At 46.9% G+C, this 24,229-nt stretch overlaps 1 protein-coding gene across 2 annotated transcripts in view; it reads left to right on the top strand.

The window, feature by feature from the left end:
* LCMT1 (leucine carboxyl methyltransferase 1) overlaps positions 1–24,229 on the top strand; it is a 71,700-nt gene that overhangs the window by 14,592 nt on the left and 32,879 nt on the right. For both annotated transcript variants that reach the window (XM_025370603.1, XM_025370602.1), the window contains exons 2-4: positions 3,691–3,782; positions 7,399–7,520; positions 15,919–15,995. In XM_025370603.1, coding sequence (XP_025226388.1) covers positions 3,691–3,782; positions 7,399–7,520; positions 15,919–15,995 — 291 coding nt within the window. The remainder of the gene's footprint in view (positions 1–3,690; positions 3,783–7,398; positions 7,521–15,918; positions 15,996–24,229) is intronic.

The raw sequence follows: 24,229 nt of genomic DNA, 5'->3' as shown, positions 1-24,229 counted from the left end.
TCTTGAATGAAGCATTAGGTGGTTGGACCAGATCTGCCTTTCCTGTGGGAGGAAAGAGATGATTTTAGGTGTTACACAGATGTTTATCATTTTTGTAGTTAGCTAATTATTACAGTGTTGTGTTAGCAGAAAATATTAGGCAGCACCTCAGACCTCGGTATTTTTAAAAAGTGAGTGATTTAAAGACACACTAAATTGAACAGGTGGCATGTGAATGTCATGGAAACTGAAAGCATTGGTGGATTGAAAGAAAACTGGGAAAATCTTTGAGGTCTTTCCAAATCTGAGATGTTTGATTCTTTGAGTCTGGCTTTAAATGTGAAATCAGGATATACAAATAGAAGTGATATTCTCTGGGTTTTGGGAGCAGAGACGTGTAATGGAAATGGACAGGCAGAACTGGATGCACAGTGTCACGCAGGGTGCAGAGATAACAGTGTATTAGCACTTTGGTGTCTGCTGTGGGCAGCCTTGTGTGTGTATGTATTCTCTAACAAAATTGGGAACATCCTATACATACAATTTTGCAACCGGGTTTGTTCACCTGATACTGTCACTCCGTGTTCAGTGTTCCTGCAGAGAAATCTTTGTGCCCATTCTTGATGATTTTCTTAGGATTAAGTCCTAGAAATGGGATTGTGTGGTCATTGTGTATGCATGTGTTTCAGGCCTTTTATACTTGTCATCACAGTGCCTTGCAGTATGATTGTGCCAGTTTAAGATTCCGGCAGCTTGAGTGCCCTCTTTCTTATCCCTCTCCAGAGTTCGATTAAATAATAGTTTTGTTGGACTGGGCGTGATGGCTCACGCCTGTAATCCCAGCACTTTGGGAGGCTGAGGCGGGTGGATCACGATATCAGGAGTTCAAGACCAGCCTGCCCAAGATGGTGAAACCCCATCTCTACTAAAAAATACAAAAATTAGCCAGGCATTGTGGCAGGCACATGTAATCCCAGCTACTTGGAAGGCTGAGGCAGGAGAATCGCTTGAAACTGGAAGGCGGAGGTTGCAGTGAGCCGACATCACGCCATTGCTCTCCAGCCTGGGCCAAAAAAGAAAAACTATGTCAAAAAAAAAAAAAAAAAAAAAAAAAAAAAAGATAATTTTGTTGCCAGTTTGTTCTGCAGTTGATTCACTTACTCTCCAGCTGATGTCCTGTACATCCTGAAACTTGCTGGCTTGTCTCCCTTCAGAACTCTCGTCGGCAGCCCCCGACAGCACTCTCCTCCTCACTGCCCGACACTGGGTGGCAAATCTTTTCATCTTGGCCACTCTGATAGGCTGGACAGTGAGATCCTTCTTCCTAGGGTGCATGGAAACCTTTTGCAGTCACCTGGGTTTGCAGAGTGGGAGGAGGAAAGTGTTAGTGGCACTAGGAGGTGGGAGCCGGTGGGAGTTTCTGGCTGGGTGTATTTGTGTTATGGACCTGTGCATCTCACCACTCTCTACCACTGTGCACCCCTGTGACCACGGACAGGGTGCTCCTGAGGTCAGTCCCAGATGCCCGCCAGGCCCTGCATCCTGAGCCTGCTTCTCCCTCTGGCCTCCTCTCCAGTTTCTTGCTGTCCTCCGGCCTCCCTGCCTCCTCTCTGTACTGGAGGCTCAGGTGTGTTCCCTGAGCCTTTCTGCCTGCCCTTTCTCCTGTCTGGAATGCCTTTTGGACACCTGACTCTCCCATTCTCCATGGCTCGCCATGGCCATCCCCTTCTGAGAGAGGCCTTCCCCTGTCACCTTCATCCCCTCTATGAGTCACAGCCTTCATTCCTCATCATCTTGTAATTATCTGTCTCTCTCCTTTCTCTGCTTGTTTACCGCTGTATCCCCAGTGCCTAGCACTTGGCAGACACCTACATGTTCCTTGACTAAACTTCAGTATTGAATAGTGTGAAGAATCCGGAGGTGAGAGGATAGAACTGCTCTTCATTGTCCAAGAGTCCAACAAGTTATGGCTTCCAGAGGGAGGCAAATTGATCAGCTTTTCAACAGAGCTGCTTAGCAGTGGGGTGGGTGCCTTCCTTGGGGAAGTAGTCAGGCAGTGACTTGTTGTTGCATTGGTTCTTGCACTGGATGTTAGGGTTGATGAGATCATTTCTAAGGTCCCTTCCAATCCTTAAAACTGTGGGATGAGTATTCTCATCTGTGGGTTGCTGGGCTATCATTCTTGTTTCCACTGCAGATGTGGCTTTTACCACTAGATGACACTATATGATTTCTTTGAAATCAGCGTTTCCCAAACTGCCAACCACAATGAGAAAATATGTTTTTCATTGCACTTACACCCTCAACACACACTTGAAACAGAAGTAGGCTGGGCACGGTGACTCACGCCTGTAATCTCAGCACCTTTGGAGGCGGAGGTTGGAGAATCACCTGAAGCCAGGAGTAAGTGTCATGAATATCTTAATCCTAACTATATGTAATGCATCCTATTTTTTATTTTACTTTGTTCGACATTTAAAAAAATGCAGATTTACAAACAAATTGATTTTATTGTGTTAATGGGTCGTGACTGTTTGAAAACATTTTTAAAGTATGCTGTTATAAAACTGTGTGAGTATGCTGTTTTCCTTGGACAGTCTGGGCTTGTGTAACAGATCGTGTCCATTAGTGAATATTTTGCATGTTTCTGTGGTGAGTTGCTGCATGGAACAGCTGAACATGTGCTTCTTTTTGGGTGCCTGTGGATGAAAGAGGTTGGAGATTGTGCAGAATTCAACACTTACTGTAGTCAGGCCAGAGGTAAGCCTTAGTAGTAGATTTAAAGCTATATGATCTGCTTCTAGAAGGTCGGAGACATGACACACCCATACCCTAAATTTCACCTTACTTAGCAGGCAACAGGAAATGGGGGTATTACTCAGGATATCACTAGGATGCTTTGGGCTGCAAGTAACAGAAGCCTGACTCACATTGGCTAAAAGGGTGAAGACACTTACTATCTTACAAAATTGATGTTCAGAGGTAGAGCAGTCCGCAGGCCCAGAGCAGCTGAGCATGGCCCTCGGGATCCAGGTTCATGACTCCTCAGTCGTCCTAAAGCTGGTTCTACTCATGGTTGCAAGAAGGCTTCCTGTGCTAAACGAAGCCTTAACTCCTTGTGTATAGACTGGGTAGAGAGAATTAAGGCTCCTGTGGCATTTTCCACATTGTTTTGTTCGTGCTTGCTGTGTTCATTTGTTCCTAGTTTCCCCACTCTGACCTCTCTAAGTGGGGTAAGAGGACGGCACCTAATACAGAGTCAGGAGAAACACTTGGGTTAATTCATGCTGTTTGTCGAGTGTTTCTGAGTCACCCTTCCTCTGGGCACAGGCCTTTTCATTTAGTGGAATTAACTGACTAACTGTGGCCATGAGTTTGCGGAGTGAATAAATGGCTGCACATCTTCTGTATGAAGCATGAAGTGAGGTTATTTGCTATGTAGGGTCCTGGGAAGTGAATTAGCAATATGAGGAAAGGGAGTGAGAAGGCCCACTGTGGGCAATGTGATGGGTGATGTAATGTGAACGTAAAGGTGAACGGATGGCTGCATCTTCACATGTGTAACGGGGCACTAAACATGCACTTGGCCTTTTGAGGTGGATGGTTGGTTTTTGTCGAGTTCCTTGACCTGGTTCCTGGGAACTTGGCAGTGGACCTTGGCCTGAACCTACTCAATCTCTACTCACCTTCCTCCTTTTTCCTGCCTTCCAGGTTTGCAGTAAGCATTGGCTACTGGCACGACCCTTACATCCAGCACTTTGTGAGACTGTCTAAGGAGAGGAAAGCCCCGGAAATCAACAGAGGCAAGTGACCATCTCCCTGCCCAACAGCACCTCATCAGCTGCCTGAGGTTTTAGGGGTTCATTCTTGAAGGGAGTCGTGGTCTGCTCCCTTTCCAGCTGTGTGCAGAAGTGCTTATTTCACCAGATCCTCACCAACATGGTGTGTTATAAAACTTGTTGCAGCCTTAAAAAGGAATGAGATCATTTCTTTTGCAAGGACATGGATGAAGCTGGAAGCCATCATTCTTAGCAAATGAACAGAGGAACAGAAAACCAAACACTGCATGTTCTTACTCATAAATGGGAGTTGAGCACTGAGAACACATGGACACAGGGAGGGGAACATCACACACTGGGGCCTGTCGGGGTGAGGGGCAAGGGGAGGGAGAGCATTAGGATAAATACCTAGTGCATGCGGGGCTTAAAATCTAGATGACAGGTTAATGGGTACAGCAAACCACCATGGCATATGTATGCCTATGTAACGGACCTGCACATTCTGCACATGTATCCCGGAACTTAAAAAAGAAAAAAAAAAAAACAAAAACAAAAACACAATATCTACTTCCACTTTAAAATCATGAGAGTTTTTGAAATTTTATTAAATTTAATGAATTGGAAAAAGTACTAATCTTTGTTAATCTGTCATGTGAAAAACGGTATCTTATTGCAATTTTAAAAATATTTCTTCTATTTATAGGTAACGTTGAAGATCATTTTCATATATTTGAAGCCCATTTAAATATCTTTCACTGTAAACTCCCTATCAGTAATCACTTTTTTCCCCCAATGAAAAAAATACATAAAGCTTTATTTTTCACATGTGTATTCCTACTCTAATTGGATAAATACGGAGAAACTGCTTTATAGTACAGTTATGAGGAGGACAGTCTCTTAGAGTTTACATCAGACTTTTCCTCTGGTTGGTTGGTTGCCTATGGCTCATCTAGGTGTGTGGACTAATTATGTGGATTTAATTGGGTTCTTCTATAACCCAGTGTCTATAAGGAGACATTCCAAAGGCTTTTGTATATTTCAGGCTGAGCATATCTTAGTTTTCACGCCTCTTGTCTGTGTATATGAATCTTTCCTAAGGATGGAAATTGAGGATTTCTGCCCAGTTGCACAGCCTGAGGACGTGGTCTTTTACAGCTTTGTTGATGTTCCCCACTGGCGGGAGGGAAAGTGTTGTGAGACCTGGTAATTCTCATATGAAGGAGGGCTCAGAGGTGCTGACAGCAGTAGGCCTAGGCTTGGGAGATTTGGCCCTTAAGATTCTTCAACAGGGCTGGGTGCGGTGGCTCACCCCTGTAATCCCAGCACTTTGGGAGGCCGAGGCGGACAGGTCACGAGATCAGGAGATGAAGACCATCCTGGCTAACACGGTGAAACCCCATCTCTACTAAAAATACAAAGAATTAGCCGGGCGTGGTGGTGGGCACCTGTAGTCCCAGCTACTCAGGAAGTTGAGGCAGAAGAATGGCGTGAACCCGGAAGTGCGCCACTGCACTCCAGCCTGGGCAACAGAGCGAGACCCCCCACCAAAAAAAAAAAAAAAAAAAAAAAGATTCTTCAACAGAGTTGGGTGTGGTGGCTCACGTCTGCAATCCTAACACTTTGGGAGACCGAGGCAGGTAGATCACTTGAGCTCAGGAGTTCAAGACCAGCCTGGGCAACATGGTAAAATCCTGTCTCTACAAAAAATAAAAAAAAAATTAGCCAGGTGTGGTGGCATGTGCCTGTAGTCCCAGCTACTTGGGAGGCTGAGGTGGGAAGATCACTAGAGCTCAGGCAATCGAAGCTGCAGTGAGCTAAGATTGTACCACTGCATTCCATCCTGGGTGACAGAGAGAGACCCTATCTCAAAGAAAAAAAGAGTCTTCAGTAGATTTATTTTCCTCCCCAGCTCACAATATACTTAGGGTTGGCCATTTAAGTATTTATTTATTTTGAAGCTTGCACCAACAGGCAACTTGTTCCAGAACATAACTAGAATATTGTTTCAGATGCCTGCCCCTTAGAAACTCCAGAGCGTAAAGAGAAGTCTGTATCTGGACATGCATGTGCCATGTGCAACGTTTGATTGGCAGCAGCCTGAATGTGTTAAGTCCCCAGTTGCTCTTTCCCAGACAGCAGAGTATGCAGGAAAGGTAGTCATGCAGCTCCTTTCTGGCTTAGCAGTGTAAAGCCTGAGAGGGAAGAGATGGAGAATTACTTTTTGTTGCCTTATTTTAGTGTTAATGACACTATTAGGCTCTGCAAATAATTTCCACCAATGAAGTCAAAGGCTTTGAGACGGGAGCCTGCCTTATTCTCAGCCAGATTGAGAAATTGACCAAATGACCATAATTCTTGTGTGTGCAGGGAATCTTGGCCCTCAGGTTGGATCCTGTAGGTGGGTTCTATAAGAAATGCCAAGAAATTTTAAAGTGGTGGTTTCTGAAAACAAGGACATGCAATTTTATTTTGCATTCCCTCCCCTGCTTTTGAGGAAGATTTCCTAACAAATGCTGCACAGGCAAAGACCCCCACCCCACGCCCTGGCAGCATCCCTCTCTTCTACCCTGGACTTGAACCTTTAGAATGCAGCCAAATTGGAGTGCCTCCTAAATGGTGTATGGCGACGACATTTTTCCCCCAGTGTCCAATCCATCACGGATGATATCTCTGTAAAATACAATAGAAATGATCTAGAAAAATAAAATGAAAATGACATACAATGTACAATTCCAAATCATTTATTAGTAGATCGAACAGGCTTGAAATTTCTCTGTCAAATTGTAATAAAGTTTCTAAATGCTATCAGGTTTTTTTCTTAAAATAGGCACATACTGTTAACAGCCATGCATATACTTTGAGCAGCAGAGTTTTAGAGCACAGACAGACCTTGTGGTCTTTTCTTCTTTATTTCCCATCTCCTTTTCCCCAGCCCTCCACCCGAAAACTTAACAGTGGCGCAATCTTGGGCCACTGCAACCTCTGCCTCCTGGGTTCGAGCAATTCTTGTGGTCCATCCTCCCAAGAAGCTGGGATTACAGTTGTGCACCACCATGCCTGGCTCATTTTTGTGTTTTTAGTAGCAAGCGATTTTATTAGGCAGCAATTTGCTGGTCTTCTCTGTGACCCCCATTTTACATAGCGACTAACCCATTCAGGGTGGAGGTGAAGAAAACAGGATAACAAATATAGCTTCCTTTGTGTTAACATTCATCTGCTCAGTGTCCTGACCCGTAATATTATTTTTCATGTGATCTCACAATTTTCAGGTTTACCTGAGTCCAGAGTAGCTTTCAGTATAGCCATGAAAGCACATTTCCAAGATGGACTTCAGACGTTTCAAAGTAAAACACTTATTTTTCATATATAAAAATATAGCTCATTTTTTCAAAGGCAGTTAATTGCTTCATGAAATAGATTGTACTTACCTTGGTTCAGATGCCTTTAACAAAAACAACAACAACAACGAAAAAGAGAATTTGAAAGTTGCTATTTCTCCCATAGAGTCTGCAGATTAACCTCTGACACTGCAGAAGGGTGCATGCTTTCTGATTTGCTCTTCTGCTGGAGTGGGCTTCACAGGGATAATTTCTGTCATCTCTGTGTGATAGCTTGTTTCTGTGTCCCCCCCCCCCCCCAGGATATTTTGCTCGAGTCCATGGTGTCAGTCAGCTTATAAAGGCGTTTCTACGGAAGACAGAATGTCATTGTCAAATTATCAACCTTGGGGCAGGCATGGATACCACCTTCTGGAGATTAAAGGTATGTTCAAATTCCCCTCCTCCCTCTCCAAGTGTTTAGATTTCATTTTTGGAAGATTTTCACCCTTGGCCGGGCGCGGTGGCTCAAGCCTGTAATCCCAGCACTTTGGGAGGCTGAGATGGGCGGATCACAAGGTCAGGAGATCGAGACCATCCTGGCTAACCCAGTGAAACCCCGTCTCTACTAAAAAATACAAAAAACTAGCCGGGCGAGGTGGCGGGCGCCTGTAGTCCCAGCTACTCGGGAGGCTGAGGCAGGAGAATGGCATGAACCCGGGAGGCGGAGCTTGCAGTGAGCTGAGATCCGGCCACTGCACTCCAGCCTGGGTGACAGAGCGAGACTCCGTCTCAAAAAAAAAAAAAAAAAATATATATATATATATATATATATATATATGAATGAAAAGTTCTGCAGCGAAAGCCTGTCTCCCACCCCTGTCCCATCTGCCTAGATGCGCCTACGACTGTCAGTCCTGTTTTATCTCACCAGGGCCCTAGAGACACATATTTTAGGTTGTCTCTAATTGTTGTTACAAATGGAGCTGTAATGAAAACCCTTATATTTCCCTCAGTATGAGTAGAAATATATCAGGAGGAAAAATTCCGCCAGTAGAATTGCTGGAATGGAGAGCCCATGCATGCATTTATAACTTTTTTTTTTTTTTGAGCCAGAGTCTTAGCCCGTCACCCAGGTTGGAATGCAGTGGCACAATCATGGCTCATTGCAGCCTCGAACTCCTGGGCTTAAGTGATCCCCCCATGTAGCTGGGACCACAGGCATGCATCACCACATCTGGCTGATTTTTAAGTTTTTTTGTAGAGACAGTGGTCTCACCATGTTGCCCAGGCTGGTCCTGAACTCCTGGCCTGAAGCAATCCTCCTGCCTCAGCCTCTCAAAGTGCTGAGATGACAGGCATTAGCCACTGCGCCCAGCCTACATTTGTAATTTTGACAGTAACTAAGATTTTGTCAGGATAATGGCATCTTGGGTAAAATTTGGAGATTTGTATGGCTGGGTGATGACAATATGTTGCAAAGCCATTTTGTAGTCTTTTTCTGATTTGGTCTCTTAACTGCTCTGTTAGAGTATGAATGCAGGTCTAATTACATTCTCACAGGGAAAGAAAACTAGAGTGTGGTCTTTGACTCCTGGGCTTAGTTATTTTCTTTTTTTGAGACAGTCTTGCTCTGTTGCCCAGGCTGGAGTGCAGTGGCGCAATCTCAGCTCACTGCAGCCTCCGCCTCCCGGCTTCAAGCGATTCTTCTGCCTTAGCCTCCTGAGTAGCTTGGACTACAGGTGCACGCCACCACGCCTGACTAATTTTTGTATTTTTAGTAGAGATGGGGTTTCACCGTGTTGGCCAGGCTGGTCACAATCTCCTGACCTTGTGATCTGCCCACCTTGGCCTCCCAAAGTGCTAGGATTACAGGCGTGAGCCACCGCGCCTGGCCTCCTGGGCTTAGTTTTTATAGCCAAACTGTTTCCCTACAAAGTCCTCACTGATTGGCCGGGCATGGTGGCTCACGCCTGTAATCCCAGCACTTTGGGAGGCTGAGGTGGGCAGATCATTTGAGGTCAGAAGTTAGAGACCAGCGTGGCCAACGTGGTGAAACCCTGTCTCTATTAAAAATACAGAAATTAGCTGGGCGTGGTGGTGGGCACCTGTAATCCCAGCTACTCGGGAGGCTGAGGCAGAAGAATTGCTTGAACCCAGGAGAATGGTGGTTGCAGTGAGTCGAGATCATGCTGCTGCACTCCAGCCTGGGTGACAGAGTGAGACTTTGTCTCTGAAAAAAAAAAGAAAAAGTCCTCACTAATTGCTTTTTTTTTTTTTTTTTTTTGTAGGTTTGTACAGATTTTGCTTGGTTCTATCAGGTCTGTCATGTGACAGTAATGGGTACGTGCGTTTCTCCAGATTTTTTGCAGATGTTGACCAAGACCTGCTTATCTGTTGTGTCCCTAATCAGTTTACCTGATGTGAAAGTCTTGGTCATCAGAGCTGTCAGCCCTTCTCTTACTAAAGTGAGAAATCAGTGACCTCAACAGAGTGTAGGTATTTGTTTGCCTCTGCATTCTCTTCTCAAGATATAATCACTAACATTATGAAGTGTTTTTACATACGTGACCTCATGAATTAACTCGAGAACTCTGTAAGGGTGTTTTACACAGATGAAGGAAATGGGACTGCAAGATTGTCTTCCAGGATCCTGCAGCCAGAGGCTCTGGGGCAGGGATCAAGCATTGGAATCTGCCCATTAAACTCCACATTTCTTCCTCTTTCCCCTGCACACAGCCTCTGGTTTTTCAGGAGGGTGACCTTCCCTTTTCTGTAGGTCTGTTGTGTCTTTGTTTTTCTGTCATTGTTGTTTTTGAGACAGAGTCTTACTCTCTCACCCAGGCTGGAATGCCATGGTGTGATTTGGCTCACAGCAACCTCCTCCACCTCCCGGGTTGAAGCGATTCTCCTGTCTTAGCCTCCCTAGTAGTTGGGATTGCAGGCATTCACCACCACGCATGGCTAATTTTGGTATTTTTAGTAAAGCTAGGATTTCACTGTGTTGGCCAGGCTGGTCTCAAACTCCTGGCCTCAAGTGATCCACCTACCTTAGCCTCCCAAAGTGCTGAGATTACAGGTATGAGCCACTATGCCAGGCTGACCTGTTGTGTTTTTGTAGTGAGTTGTCCCATGGTGTAGTGTGAGGAACCAGAGCACAGTACAGTGTGAGAGAATGTGCTATGTCATTGTTAACAGAGGCCGCTGGAGAGATCCTGCCATTGGACCTGAGACCCCTTTGATTTGCTTCGCAGTTTGTTTTTTTTTTCTCCTGTCTTGTAGATGGATTAATAATTAATAAATCTGAGCCTCTTATTTCTGAGCAAAGTACCCTGAGACTTATGTACCCCTCCTAAGAAAAAGGCAGTCAGTCAGTAATGAGGAAGGAAGACTGTATAGTGTCTGAAAGTTCTTTGTGGAAATATTTTGATTGGTAATTATATTGGGCTGAAGGCCTTTTTTTTGGTCTGAAGTTTCTTTTAAAATATAAATATATATATGTGTATATATATATTACATTTGTTTGCTTTTTTAGAGCGGGTGTTACAAATCTGGCCCACAGCCTGTTTTTGTAAATAAAGTTTTATTGGAAGACAGCCACTCCCATTTGTTTGCATATTGTGCTTCAGCAGCCATATGACAATTATAACAGCAGAGTTGAGTAGTTACAGCACAGACCATCTGGCCTTCAAAGGCTAAAATATTTACTTTCTGGCTCTTTACAGAAGCAGTTTGCCAATCTCTGTTTTAGAGGTATGTGCATGTCTCTAAAAGCGTAGCAAAAACATTGTCTGTGGGTCTTAGTGTCTTATGCTGCACCTTCTAGCCAGAATGGTTCCTAGGTTGCACCAGCAGAAGTTTAGCTGTGAGTCATGGGTGTGAGCTTGTTCCATAAAATCTCAGGAGCCCAAGACTGTACAGTTAAAGACTCCCATCTGCTGGCAGTGAGCAGGAACAGGACAAAGAACAGTTAGTCTTGTCACAAAAAAAAGGAATAAAGGGGCCAGGTGCAGTTGGTCACGCCTGTAATCCCCCAGTACTTTGAGATGCCGAGGTGGGTGAATTGCTTGAGCTCAGGAGTTTGAGACCAGCCTGGGCATCATGGCAAAACCCAATCTCTACAAAAAATAAAAAAAATTAGCCAGGCGTGGTGGTGCACACCTGTGGTCCCAGCTACTTGGGAGGCGGAGGTGGGAGGATTACCTGAGTCCCAGAGGTTGAGACTGCAGTGAGCCGAGATTGCGCCACTGAACTCCAACCTGGGCATCCAAGCGAGACCCTGTCTCCAAAAAAAAAAAAAAAAAAAAAAAAAGGAATAATGGGTGAGTGAAACGCTTGAAAGGGTCTCTATTTCTTGGTGTCTCCGGAATTCTGTTTCCATAGAACCAAAGGATTCGTACAACCTACTTCTCTCCATCTCCCTGTGGAGGGAAGCAGGGTCAATTTTGGCAGTCTGTGAGGTGGTCAGCCATGTTGAGTCCTCTTTGTGTGCCCCACTCCTCCTGCCCTGTGGCAGCTGTTCCCAGTCTCGGTGTCTTCCATTCCAGTCAGTTTCATTCCGGCTATTTGGGGTGAAATGTCAAAAGGGCCATCAAGAATCACAGAATAAGAAGTTGAAGCATCACTTGTCACACACAGTCATTTTGCCCCCTTCTCAAGAAACAGGATCTCTCTCTCTTTTTTTTTTTATTATACTTTAAGTTCTGGGGTACATGTGCAGAACATGCACGTTTGTTACATAGGTACGCACATGCCATGGTGGTTTACTGTACCCGTCAACCCGTCAGAGTCTCACTCTGTTTCCCAGGCTGGAGTGCAGTGGTGTGATCTCCGCTCACTGCAACCTCTGCCTCCAAGGTTCAAGCGATTCTCCTGCCTCAGCCTCCTGAATAACTGGGATTACAGATGCGCACCACCGTGCCTGGCTATTTTGTAGAGATGGGGTTTTACCATGTTGGCCAGGCTGCTCTTGAACTCCTGGCCTCAAGTGATCCACCAGCCTCAGCCTCCTGAAGTGCTGGGATTACAGATGTGAGTCACCACACTGGCAGGATGTCTTTTTTAAGAGGTCCGGGTGTGCCTTTTGTAAGCTGTCTCTGCTCTGACCTCTTATTCAGAAGTTTTACAAGGTTCGGGAGTGCTAATGCGTGGGAAAGCTCTTTAAAAAGGAAGAAGTCCTGTAAGAGCTGCGGGGCAGTATGCTATCTTTCATTCATACACATTTTTTTTTTTTTTAGCACCAAGAAAATGTTGTTCTCGTTGTCTTCTGGAATTTTAGGTGATCCTTAACTTCCCATATGCTGTGAGCAAAAGTTCTTAAAAGGTGTTGTAGAAATTGAAATTCCTAGGGAAAGTTATTTCCATTTCCCCTCTACTCATATCCCTCAAGTAGCTTTTTTTTTTTTTTTTTTTTTTGAGACAGAGTTTTGCTCTTGTTGTCCAGGCTGGAGTGTAATGGTGTGATCTTGGCTCGCTGCAACCTCTGCCTCCTGGGTTCAAGCGATTCTCCTGCCTCAGCCTCCCGAGTAGCTAGGATTACAGGCACCCACCACCACGCCCAGCTAATATTTTGTATTTTTAGTAGAGATGGGGTTTCACTCTGTTGGCCAGGCTGGTTTGAACTCCTGACCTCAGGTGATCCACCTGTCTCGGCCTCTCAAAGTGCTGGGATTACGGGTGTGAGCCACCGCACGTGGCCCCCCTCAAGTATCTTGAAATAGCTTCTGCATAACCCTACTCAGCAGGCATGGACTGTACCTGTAAGTGTGATCAGCTCAGATTCAGGAGCCCAGGTCTCCTGGGATGGCTTTTGTGACAGGCTCTGGCTCTGTATCCCAGGCTGGAGTGCAGTGGTGCAATCTCAGCTCACTGCAGCCGCCTCCTCCCAGGCTCAGGCGAGCTTCCTAACTCAGCATTCCGAGTAGCTGGGGACTACAGGTGCAAGCCACCATGCCTGGCTAATTCGTATTTTTGGTGGAGATAGGGTCTTGCTATGTTGCCCAGGCTGGTCTTGAACTCCTGGACTCAAGCAGTCCTCCTGCCTCGGCCTCCCAAAGTGCTGGGATTACAGTTGTGAGCCACTGTACTTGGCCCGCCTTTTTTGTTTTAAAAAGATGAAGCCGGCTGGGCGCGGTGGCTCACGCCTGTAATCCCAGCACTTTGGGAGGCTGAGGCGGGTGGATCACGAGGTCAGGAGATTGAGACCATCCTGGCTAACATGGTGAAACCCCATCTCTACTAAAAATACAAAAAAATTAGCCGGGCGTGGTGATGGGCGCCTGTAGTCCCAGCTACTCGGGAGGCTGAGGCAGGAGAATGGTGTGAACCTGGGTGGCGGAGCTTGCAGTGAGCCGAGATCACGCCACTGCACTCCAGCCTGGGCGACAGAGCAAGACCCTGTCTCAAAAAGAAAAAAAAAGATAAAGCCCAGGTTGGGTCCTCTGGGATTCCAGCAGAGGACTGGTGTGTATGTAGGAGGGTGCTGTATCTTTCAGCCCTGATGTTTGCTCTTAAGGGTTACTTATCTACTAGGATATGGTTGCAGGTGATTTCTGCCCCCATCATGCTGTCCACAGGAGGTCTGCTATCCCCCACTCATCCCCTGGGATTCATCTGTCCCTCCATACTTGTGCTCCATCTCCTGTTACTGTCTCCATGAATGGTTCTCTTACCTGCCCGGTTGCTCCAGTCAGAAACAAGGTGTCACCCTACCTTTCCTTTTCCTCCATCCCGTCCTCTACCAGCGAAGCCATCACTAGGTTCTGGATGTCAGCGGTCGTCTTTGTTTTAAAAAAGTAGTTCTGTATTTCTGGGATAAGTGGTGATGGGGAGAGGGGGAGAGGCTGGGCAGGTGGGCCAGGCTGTGGAGTGCCTTGTTTCTTGCTGAGTTTTAGCAGTGTGCAGAGCTGCTGAAGGCCACCGGCAGTGGCTAGTGCAGTGCACAGCAGCATGCAGCTTTGAGACACCAGAGGCGGCGCTGGAACAGTCTGGGTTGGAGGTGATAGAGCTCAGGAGGAGTGGAGGGATTCCAGAGGCATCAGCAGGGCTGAGGTACTGGGTGGCTGGATGGCGAGGAGGGCACAGAGAGAACACTAGGATGATAGGATGATGTGCGCGTGACTGGGTAGGGAGGGTATAGCTACCAAGCAAGCCAGGTGACCCAGGGCTGTGTGTGCACATGTGTGTGTGTGTCTGTGCTTGTGTGAGTATGTGTGTCTTTCATATTTATTTGACTGCAGGCCACAAGAAGAAATGTTACATCCCGAGCCAGGGCCCCCATCTCTGTACCTGTGTCTGCAGTAATAAAGGCACACACAGTGTTGATTTGAATGCTAGAGACCTCATTTTAGGGTGCTGCTTTCCTTTGATCCCCGCCCCACTTTCCTTCGATCCCCACCCCACTTTCCTTCTTGCCCTGGGACCTTCTTTCCAGCACGTTGTGCAGTATTGAAAACACAATATACCTTCCCTTATTGTTATAGCTCATAGGCTCTTTGGATCCCCGTGTGATAATTTTACTAAGGTCAGGCCCTTTCCTGGGAGCCCCACATGTATTGCTTCATTAATCCTTACAACCCCATGAAGCGTTAGCATTTTCTTCACTTTTCTTTTTTTTAATCTTTGAGATGGAGCCTTGCTCTGTCGCCCAGGCTGGAGTGCAGTAGTACCATCTCAGCTCACTGCAACCTTTGCCTCCTGGGTTCAAGCGATTCTCCTGCCTCAGCCTCCTGAGTAGCTACTTTTTGTATTTTTAGTAGAGATGGGGTTTCATCCCCATCATGTTGGCCAGGATGGTCTCGATTTCTTGACGTTGTGATCCGCTTGCCTCAGTCTCCCAAAGTGCTGGGATTACAGGCGTGAGCCACGGTGCCCAGCTTCTTCACTTTTCAAGCAAGTAAATCCTGGCCCAGTGAGTTTACTGACTTTCCCAAGAGCTTACAGCATATAAGTGGTGGAGCTGGTGTTTGAGCCCCTCCAGCTCCAAGAGTGCCTGTTCTTTAATCTACCATATTTCACTATCACAGAGAAAAATGTATCAGAGGCTGGGCACCTGTAATCCCAGTTACTCTGGAGGCTGAGGCAGGAGAATCACTTGATCCCGGGAGGTGGAGGTTGCAGTGAGCTGAGATTGTGTCATTGCACTCCAGCCTGGGTGACAGAGCGAGACTCTGTCTCAAAAAAAAAAAAAAAAAAAGTATCAGAAAATAATACCCTTAATATATGTGATGCTTTTGATACTAGCTGTTTTAACCTATTTCATCCAAAAATTAATGCTCGTCAAAACCTACTACATTGATTTCCTGACCCTCCTAATAGAGCTCAAGCTGCGTTTTTTGTTGTTGTTACATCGTTTAAACTTTTTAATTTTTTTGTATGGACAGGGTCTCGCTGTGTTGCCCAGGCTGGCCTCAAAACTCCTGGCCTCAAACTCCTGGCCTCAAGCGATCCTCCTGCCTCAGCCTTCTGAAGTGTTGAGATTACAGTCGTGAGCCACTGCACCTGGCCTCAAGCTGCCTTTTGAAAATATGGAGTATATTCTACTTCCAAAGCGCCTCTGAACTCTCCCCACCATCCCAGCTGCCACCTCCTAGCTCAGGCTCCTTCCTGGACCTTACCTTCTTATCTGGCTAACTCCTCTGGCGTCCTGACTTTTACCTTCATCTGTGCTTGCTTCCCTCAAATCTATTCATGAGTAATTTGAAAAACATGTCTGCCCATATCAGTTCCCTGATTTAAAATCCTTAAACACTGTATTGCTCTTAAGTGCCTAGTGCTTGACATGTGGAAAATGATCAGCACGTGTAAGAGTAAAGAAATAAAAAGTATTGTGTGTTTTTCCCCAGGATGAAGATCTTCTCCCAAGTAAATATTTTGAGGTTGACTTTCCAATGATCGTCACAAGAAAGCTGCACAGTATCAAGTAAGTGTGGTGTGGCCAGAAGAACAAGAGCCAGCTGGAATTCAGATCTAACTCTCAAGAGATGGCAGATCTGAATGCCAGAGACTTCACTTTAGGGTGTTGCCTTCCGTTCACTGCCCCCCACCAACTTTCTTTTGCCCTGGCACTCATTCCAGCATGTTGTACAGTCTGCAAAATGCAATATACATTTCCTTATTACAGATCACAGGCTCTGTGGCTCCCCATGTAATTAAAATTAACACGAGGCCAACCAGATTTCCCAGACAAGGATTTTGTTTTTGGGGCTTGTACTCAAGCACTAGGGAGACAGCAGAGGCTCAAGGACTGTCTTGTTGGCTCCCTGAAGAGGCTTGCAGGGATGTTTTTATTAGCGAAGTGTGGGAATTGACATCACGAGTAAGGTATGCAGGCTGGGCCGGGCAAAGCACGTGAGGGGTAGGGGATGCGGGTCAGCGTATCTGGTTGCGTTGGTTATCTTGATTAATGGGCCACTTGGTGGTCTGGCTGGCGGGAAGAAGACTGTCAATCAATTGTTCAGTGTTCCTTCCTGAGATGGGACACTCCATAACCTTGGTTTCATATTTAGATTTCCTAAGGCCAGTTCCTGGAACTTTAAGTAGAAGGCATGGTTAGATATTATGAAGAAGCAACCCCATTCCATTTCTGTTCTATCTTTAGTTCCCTTGAGAGATTTCACCCTCTATTCTTAAGGAGAAAGGGCTGAAGGTCTCATCTTCTGAAGCTACTTCCTGCTGAACAGGGATGTCGTCCTTGCCTCACTTCGAGGGGTGGGGAAATCTCTCACTGACTGTCCTAAAGACCTGTAGGGACTGGGGTGCTCCTGGGATGGTATGGGTTGGAATCCTTGGGCCACCATTAGCTTGACTTGGAGCGATTGAAACCTGAAAGACACAAACTTTACCAAAAGGTTAAAAACACGATACCCCAAAAGTTATAGCAATTAAATGACCACTTAGGGTCCGAAGAAAGGTAAAAACCATGTCATACTTTGTAGGTATGCACTGATGGAGTCCCAGATGATTTGAGCAGTAGAGTTATTGAGATTATGTAGCCAGGTAGCCTCTTGGTAAATCTTTACTTTTATTTTCTTTTGGAGACAGGGTCTTACTCTGTCATCCAGATAGGAGTGCAGTGATGCCATCATGGCTCACTGCAGCCTCAACCTTATGGGCTCAGGTGATCCTCCCACCTCAGCCTCCGGAGTAGCTGGGAATAAAGGCACATGCCACCAAGACTACCTAATTTTTCTTTCTTTTTTTGTAAGTTTGTAGAGATGGGGTTTTGCCATGTTGCCCAGGCTGGTCTCAAACTCCTAGGCTCAAACGATCCACCCACCTTGGCCTCCCAAAGTGCTGGGATTACAGGCATGAGCCATTGTGCCTGGTCTTGGTAAATCTTTTGAACTTGCAGTTTAACCAATTCTGAACTGTTAATGTAAGAACAACAGATGTGGTTTATTACTGCGCATACCCGCCCTTGTTCAGCAAGAAGATAATCCAGGGCAAATCTGTTGTCTAAGGCAGCATTGGCTAGGGAGTACAGGGAGGCTTGACGTCCTTTTATGGCTCTGCCTCTACTAGTTGCCAGTGTTTCAAAGGTTTGAAAGTTTCTCAAAGCTGCCTCACAGTGTGCAAAGCCATCCCAAGGTGCTGCTAAGGGGCAGAGCCACCCCAAGGGGCTATTCCAACTCCCGCCAAAATTAGCCCTATTGCCCATTTAGGTTTCACATGTGTGATATTATGAACTGTTACTCCACTGGGACTTAAAGTACCTAACGTGCATTCCTCATTGTGTTGTACATTATGCACACAAGGGCACGCTAGTGCAAGTAACGGAGAGGTGAAATTGGCTGAGGGGTAGCTGTTGGTCAGATGGCAGTCTGGGTGTCCACAAAGGAACCCCATGGGTGCACAAACTTACACGAGGCGAGAGGAGTTCAGGTGAGCAGCTAAGCTTTGGAGAGAGGTATGACTGTTTTGGCGTGGGGGAAAAGATAGCCTTCCTGAACCCAAGTTTGATTAGGGTTTTTCTTTACTGCTAAGAGAAAATCCGGTGGGATTCCAAAGTAGGCGGTCCAGCTTCTCTTTTTTCCACCCTTTTTGGTGACCAAAGCATTTAGCAGCCCAATGAGGTTTATACATTCAAAGGAAAGGGAGATACTTAGGTCCACAATAAGAGGTACAGAGGTTATTTTAGGTTTCCATACCTCCTTTGTGAAGTTGGTAGTTGAGCTTTTAGGGAATGGAAGAGGCAGCCCCTCTGAGCCTGGGGATGATGGTAGCACACCCAGCAGTTGGACAAATTATGACCTGAAGCTATAATGCTGGAAAGGTTGTCAAGAGAGATCATTTTCCATTTTAATGGATCCAGCCTACCCTGTGCCCCGATGGGGAGGAGTAGGAACAAAGTAAGGAGTAGCATCTTTATACCCAGCAGGGACAAACGAAGTCTTTACCTGAGGGAGGAGGCTGAGCAAAGCAACAGAATAATAGTGAAACAATTAGTAATATGAGGAAAAGTATTGGACTCAAGATCTCTAACCACAGTACTTCTCCGATGATGAATTGGTTCTCCTGAATTTGAGGTCTTCCACAGGTTTTCAGGAGGAAGATGGGCCTTCTGGGCGAGTCTGGAAACATTTAGGAGAAAGCATTTCTGATTGGGAGAGGTGTACCCAGCTAGTGATTCCTTGTGACTTGGCTGCGGTTGGAGTGGTCAGGGTCACCCAGTAAGGGCCCTGCCATTTAGGCAAGGGGTGGTTCTCCGGGGAGCCTGCCCTTCCAGTCTTTAGAAGGACTTGGTTCCCTGGATTAGCTTGTAAAGGGGTTTTCCCATCCTTAGTGGGGACTGGTAGGATTTTGTTTCTGTACTCTGAAATCGCTTTTTGAATCTGTCCTAAATTGATACTGTAATTTTTTATGTAATTCTTCACGTAACAGGAGGCCAGTGGTGGGGAAAAGCCTCTGGTAGATCATCTTAGAAGAACTAAGTCTTAGTCTGCACACAGGGGCCCTGCGGACCCTAAGAAGACTGGGAGCATCTTAACCCAGGACTCGCGTGGCTCCTAACAGAGTTTGGCTAGAGTCGTCTCAAGTGTATGGTTCATCTTAACTTTCCCTGATGGTTGGGGTGCCAGTTCATTATCCTATCAAAGACTGAATGCTATCATTCAGTCTTTGCATTCTCAAGAGGCTTATCTCACAAGCCAGGCCTGCTGGAGTGTGTTCTTTGGGCCCTGTGCATTGATGCTGTGAGTCCTCATCATCTGTGGTTGAGAGTGAGGTTGCCATGTTCAAAGTCTGACATACCCTCAAAGTAATATCCAGGGTGTCTAATAAGAGAGCTTGGTGTCCCTTGACTTCTAACCCAGTCTGAACCTGGTGGGGAGTCATAGCTTCTGTATATTGTCCCCGTGTCAGCTTAGATGCTTCACTAAACAGCAGGGCAGTGGCTGCCACTGCCCTCCAGCAGCCAGGCCAGTTCTGTGCAACTGGATTTATCTGTTTTGAAAAATGAGCCACTGACTTCTGAACAGGTCCTAACCTTTGAGTTAAGACTCCCAAAGCTGTTCCTAGTGTCTCACAAACATATAAGGTAAGTGGTTTTTCTCAGCTGGGGTGTCCAAGGGCGAGGGCTTGACCCAGCTCAGTTTTTAGGGGTTCAAAAGATTGTTGACATTTCTTCTCCCAGTCCAAGGGCTCTCTTTCTTCCCCTTTAGAGTCTCACATGGGGCTTTAGCTGTCAGGCCATAATTTAGAATCCAAATACAATAGAAGCCCACGATTCTCAAGAAACCCTGGGGCTGCCTTTTTGTTTGTGGGACCAGCAATGAAGTGATTGCTTTTTCCAGTCCACAACTAGTGTTTGGGCTCCTAGAGTCAGAATGAACCCCAGATATTAGAACTTCTGTAAATAAATCTGGGCCTTGGATGGGGCTGACCTTGTATCACCGCTCAGCCAGGAAATTCAAGGTTTTAATGATATTAAAATCTGAATCCTGCCATGTCTGTCTGACAATGAACAAGTCATCCACATATTATAATAAAGTCCCATTCTGTAGGCTTAGCACCCTGCATTCCCAGAAAGGTGAGGGCCTTCCCGGAAGCCCTGGGGAAGCACAGTCCATGTGTACTATGTGGCTTTCTGGGTATCAGGGATTTCTCCATTCAATGCAAAAAGATACAGGGATTCTGGGTGGAGAGGGCTACACAAAAGAAAGCATCCTGGCCGGGTGCGGTGGCTCAAGCCTGTAATCCCAGCACTTTGGGAGGCCGAGGCGGGTGGATCACGAGGTCAGGAGATCGAGACTACCCTGGCTAACATGGTGAAACCCCGTCTCTACTAAAAATACAAAAAACTAGCCGGGCGTGGTGGCGGGCGCCTGTAGTCTCAGCTACTTGGGAGGCTGAGGCGGGAGAATGGCATGAACCCAGGAGGCGGAGCTTGCAGTGAGCCGAGATCACGCCACTGCACTCCAGCCTGGGAGCACAGCGAGACTCCGTCTCAAAAAAAAAAAAAAAAAAGAAAGCATCCTTGAAGTGTAGTAGAGTGAAAAACTGAGCATCTCCAGGTATCTGAGCACAGACAAGCTTGGGACCAATGTTGGGTGGATGGGAATGACTGCCTCATTACCCTGCTTCAAGTCCTACACAAACTGATATTCTCCATTAGGCTTTTTAACAGGGAGGACTGAGGTGTTGCCTGGGGACTGGCACGGTTTAGCCCTTGCTGTAGGAATTTGTGGAGTAATGGCTGAACCCCGTTCAGTGCCACAGGTTTTAGGAGGTACGATTTCTTCCATGGGTAGCCCATCCCAGGCTTCAGATCTGTCTTTGCTGGGGAAGCTTTATTAGCCTGTCCTAGGACTGAAGTGTCCCATAGGGAAGGGGTGACGGGATCCTTGCTTTCTTTGGGTATGTTTTGGGTCTCAAGTTCCTTTCCATTTAAGAGTGCTAGCAGGTAGATTCCCTGTCCTGGCTCTGCCTCTACCTGCAGTCTGTCCTCTTCCAGGGAGGTGGTGGCTCCCATTTTGCTTAATAAGTCTCTACCCAGCAATGGAGTAGGACATTCTGGGGAGCATACAGAAATGAGGAGAAATAAGCCTAGACATGGCCTCACAAGCAAGAGGGAAAGTAAATTTTCTTACCTTAGGACCTGTCTATTCCCATTACCCTGCAATTGCAATTGGAGAGGGGGCAAATAGGCTGGGTCAGGACAGAGCAGGCGACTCTGCTGTCCACAAGGAACTCAGTTTTCCTACCTGCCACATCAAAGGTGACCTGAGGCTCCGTGGTGTGATGATGATGGAGTGTGCTGCAGTCGGAGCCAGGGTGCTGTCAGGTGGTGTCTATCAATCTCATCTGAAAGCTTGGTGAGGAGTGGGGACTGGCCAGGGTTGCCTGCCAGCTGTCCTGTTTTATAGAGGTCAAGGCAGCCTCTCTCCCAGTGACCCTCTGTCCTGCAGTATGTACATTGGCTCCATCCAGGGTTGGCTGTCTTCGATTGGTTGGTGTCCTGGGCCTCCTAGGGTCACCCTCAGGTGGTGGATGAATTAGGGCAGCCAGAAGCTCTGCTGTTTTGGTCAGTCTCCTCATCTGCCATCTCTGTCCTGCCTGTTATTGAAGACCTTAAAAGCCTCCTCTGCCAAGGTCAACAGCACAGTCTGGGGTCTGGCCTCCAAATTTTCTGTAATTTCCTTCTAATGTCCGGAGCTGGCTGAAGGATAAAATGCACGGCACGTGATCCCTCCGCTCTGCTGCCCCCAGGTCTGCATGGGTGCATTTCTCAAGCGCTTCAGGGATTCTATTGAGGAAGACTACTGGGATAGCCTCCTTTCTCTGGGTACTTTTCTTGACCCTGTCATAGTGTACAGGTTTGACTATACATTTTCTTCTTCCTTCAGTCAGGCAGGGGACAGAGTGGCTTATTCTAGCTTTATCTAGGTTTTCTCCATAGTCTCACTCGCATGGAGACTGTGCCTGGGACCGCATCTCGCCCTACACGGATGACTGCATATTGGTGTTTAGTGACTACCTAGATATTGGCATATTCCTTAGCCTTTTCAAATATGTGTTGCTTTTCATCAATACTGCAAAGTGACCATAACATCCCGCCACATCAATGAAAAGGTGAAATTTAGTCTAACAAATTCATCTCTAAACTTACCAGGATCCTCTGAAGATCTACCAAAGTGTTCTTTACATAATCCTAGATCCACCACCAAAAAAGGAACGTGCACCCTTGTCCCTCCCCTGTTTCCATCCGTTTCTCTGAAGGGAAAACAGCCCTGGGCCAGTGGGGAAGCAAAAGCGGGTGCCTGTTTGGAGTCCGATTAGAGCACTATTGCGGACAGCACAGGGGTCCCCTCCCCAGGAGGCCTGCTTAGGATAGGGAGGGAATTCCGGGAGCCTGAGGCTGTGGAGGTCTACTTCCTCAAGTTCCTTCAGGAGGAACCTGGAAATAGGGGCCACACACACCTGACAAGAATCCAGTAGCTTTGGGTCCTAGCATAACTTCATAAAAGCTTATATCTAGGTATCTCTCCCCATTTCTCTGTCCATTCACAGAATAGATCCGGCTGTAAGATAGTGTTAAAACTAGGAGATCCACTTCCACCCATGGCCATTTTTCTTGATCTAATGTGTACTAGGGCAGGTTGTATTACAGAGGAAAATCAGTTTTTTTTTTTTTTTTTTTTAATTAAATTTATTTTTTTGAGACAGAGTCTCACTCCATTGCCCAGGCTGGAATGCTATGGTGCGACCACAACTCACCGCAGCCTCAACCTCCTGGGCTTAAGCGATCCTTGCCTTAGCCTTCCGAGTAGCTGGGACCACAGGCAGGCACCCCCACACCTGGCTCCTTTTTCCTGTTTTTTGTGGAGGTGGAGTTTTCCTGTGTTTCCCAGGCTGGAGTTTTTTTTTCTTTAAGCCATCGGATTTGGATTCCTTCCATTTAGAAATGATACATCCCAGACGTGAGTCTTGGAAGATGCCTGGGGCATTGCCCATGACTGTAGCCCCTGTGTCTGCTTGTCTTAGTAAAGGGCCAGGGGCAGGGGGCAAGCACAGGTGTCAGGCGACAAGAGAGTTGGCTCCCAGCCCCGCACAGCACAACAATACAGGTCACACGAGAGGGCAGGTGTGGCCAGTGAAGAGAACTTCTCCCCAAAACGGAGTGCTAGCTTGGATGGTTTCTTTTTATTCTTCAGCCTTACACGAGGTCCGGGTTCTGCTGACCAGTGTCCTGCGTTTGGTAGTAAACGAATGACAGTCAATAAGATGTTGAATGAAACACACAAAAAGAAAAACAGATCAGGGCATGAGCTAGGCAAACTCCAGCCCCATGTGCCGTCAATTCTCCCCACACAAAGGCAGCACCCAGAGTCCTTAGGCTCGAACACTGAACAGACAGAGAAGAGCTCACAGGCTTCCGTTCCCACCAGGTGTGGCAGAGGGAGGGAAAGCACTGAAAGACTTGAAGATGACAGAGGCCGAAGCCAGGGTGCCTGATAGTTCCTGCCAGCCGCGTCAGTCCATCCTGCACGGGTGTCTATTCAGGTTGAGCCAATGAAGTTAAAAGTGAAGGAAGGAAAGCAGAAAGGAAGAAGGACAAAGACAACAAATAGGGGACGCGAGGGAAGGGAAAGCGTTGTCTGGGGCGGGGGTGGCGAGGAGTCTCTTGGAGACTGGAGGAAAACTCACCAGTCGCGGTGGCAGTGCTGAATCAATGGGGCCTCCCTTCGGCCCACTGGCTCATAAGCCTCCGCTGCGGGGCGGGTAGTTGCTCCTTGTGCTCCTGCCTGGCTCACCGGATAATCTGTTATGGCACCAAGCAGATTTCCCAGACAAGGCTTTTAGTTGGGGGCTTGTGCTTGAGCGCACAGGGGGACAGCAGAGGCTCGAGGGCTCAGCGACTGGCTCCCTGAAAGAGCCGGGAGAGACATTTTATTAGCGAAGCCTGGTAACTGACATCAGGAGAGGGCATGTAGGCTGGGCTGGGTGAAGCATGTGAGGGGTAGGGGATGCGGGTCAGTGTATCTAGTGGCTGATGGTTATCTTGGTTAATGGACCACCTGGTAGGCTGGACAGAGGCAACAAGGTTGTAATCAAGCTTGTTCAACCCCAGGCCTGCCGGTGGGTGACATATGGGCATGTGACATGCGGCCCTGGACTGCTTTGAATGCAGCCCAACACAATCACGTAACATTTCTT

Source organism: Theropithecus gelada, chromosome 20 (assembly GCF_003255815.1).
Source record: "Theropithecus gelada isolate Dixy chromosome 20, Tgel_1.0, whole genome shotgun sequence".
Lineage (NCBI taxonomy): Eukaryota > Metazoa > Chordata > Mammalia > Primates > Cercopithecidae > Theropithecus > Theropithecus gelada.
This window is presented reverse-complemented; position numbering and strand designations above follow the sequence as displayed.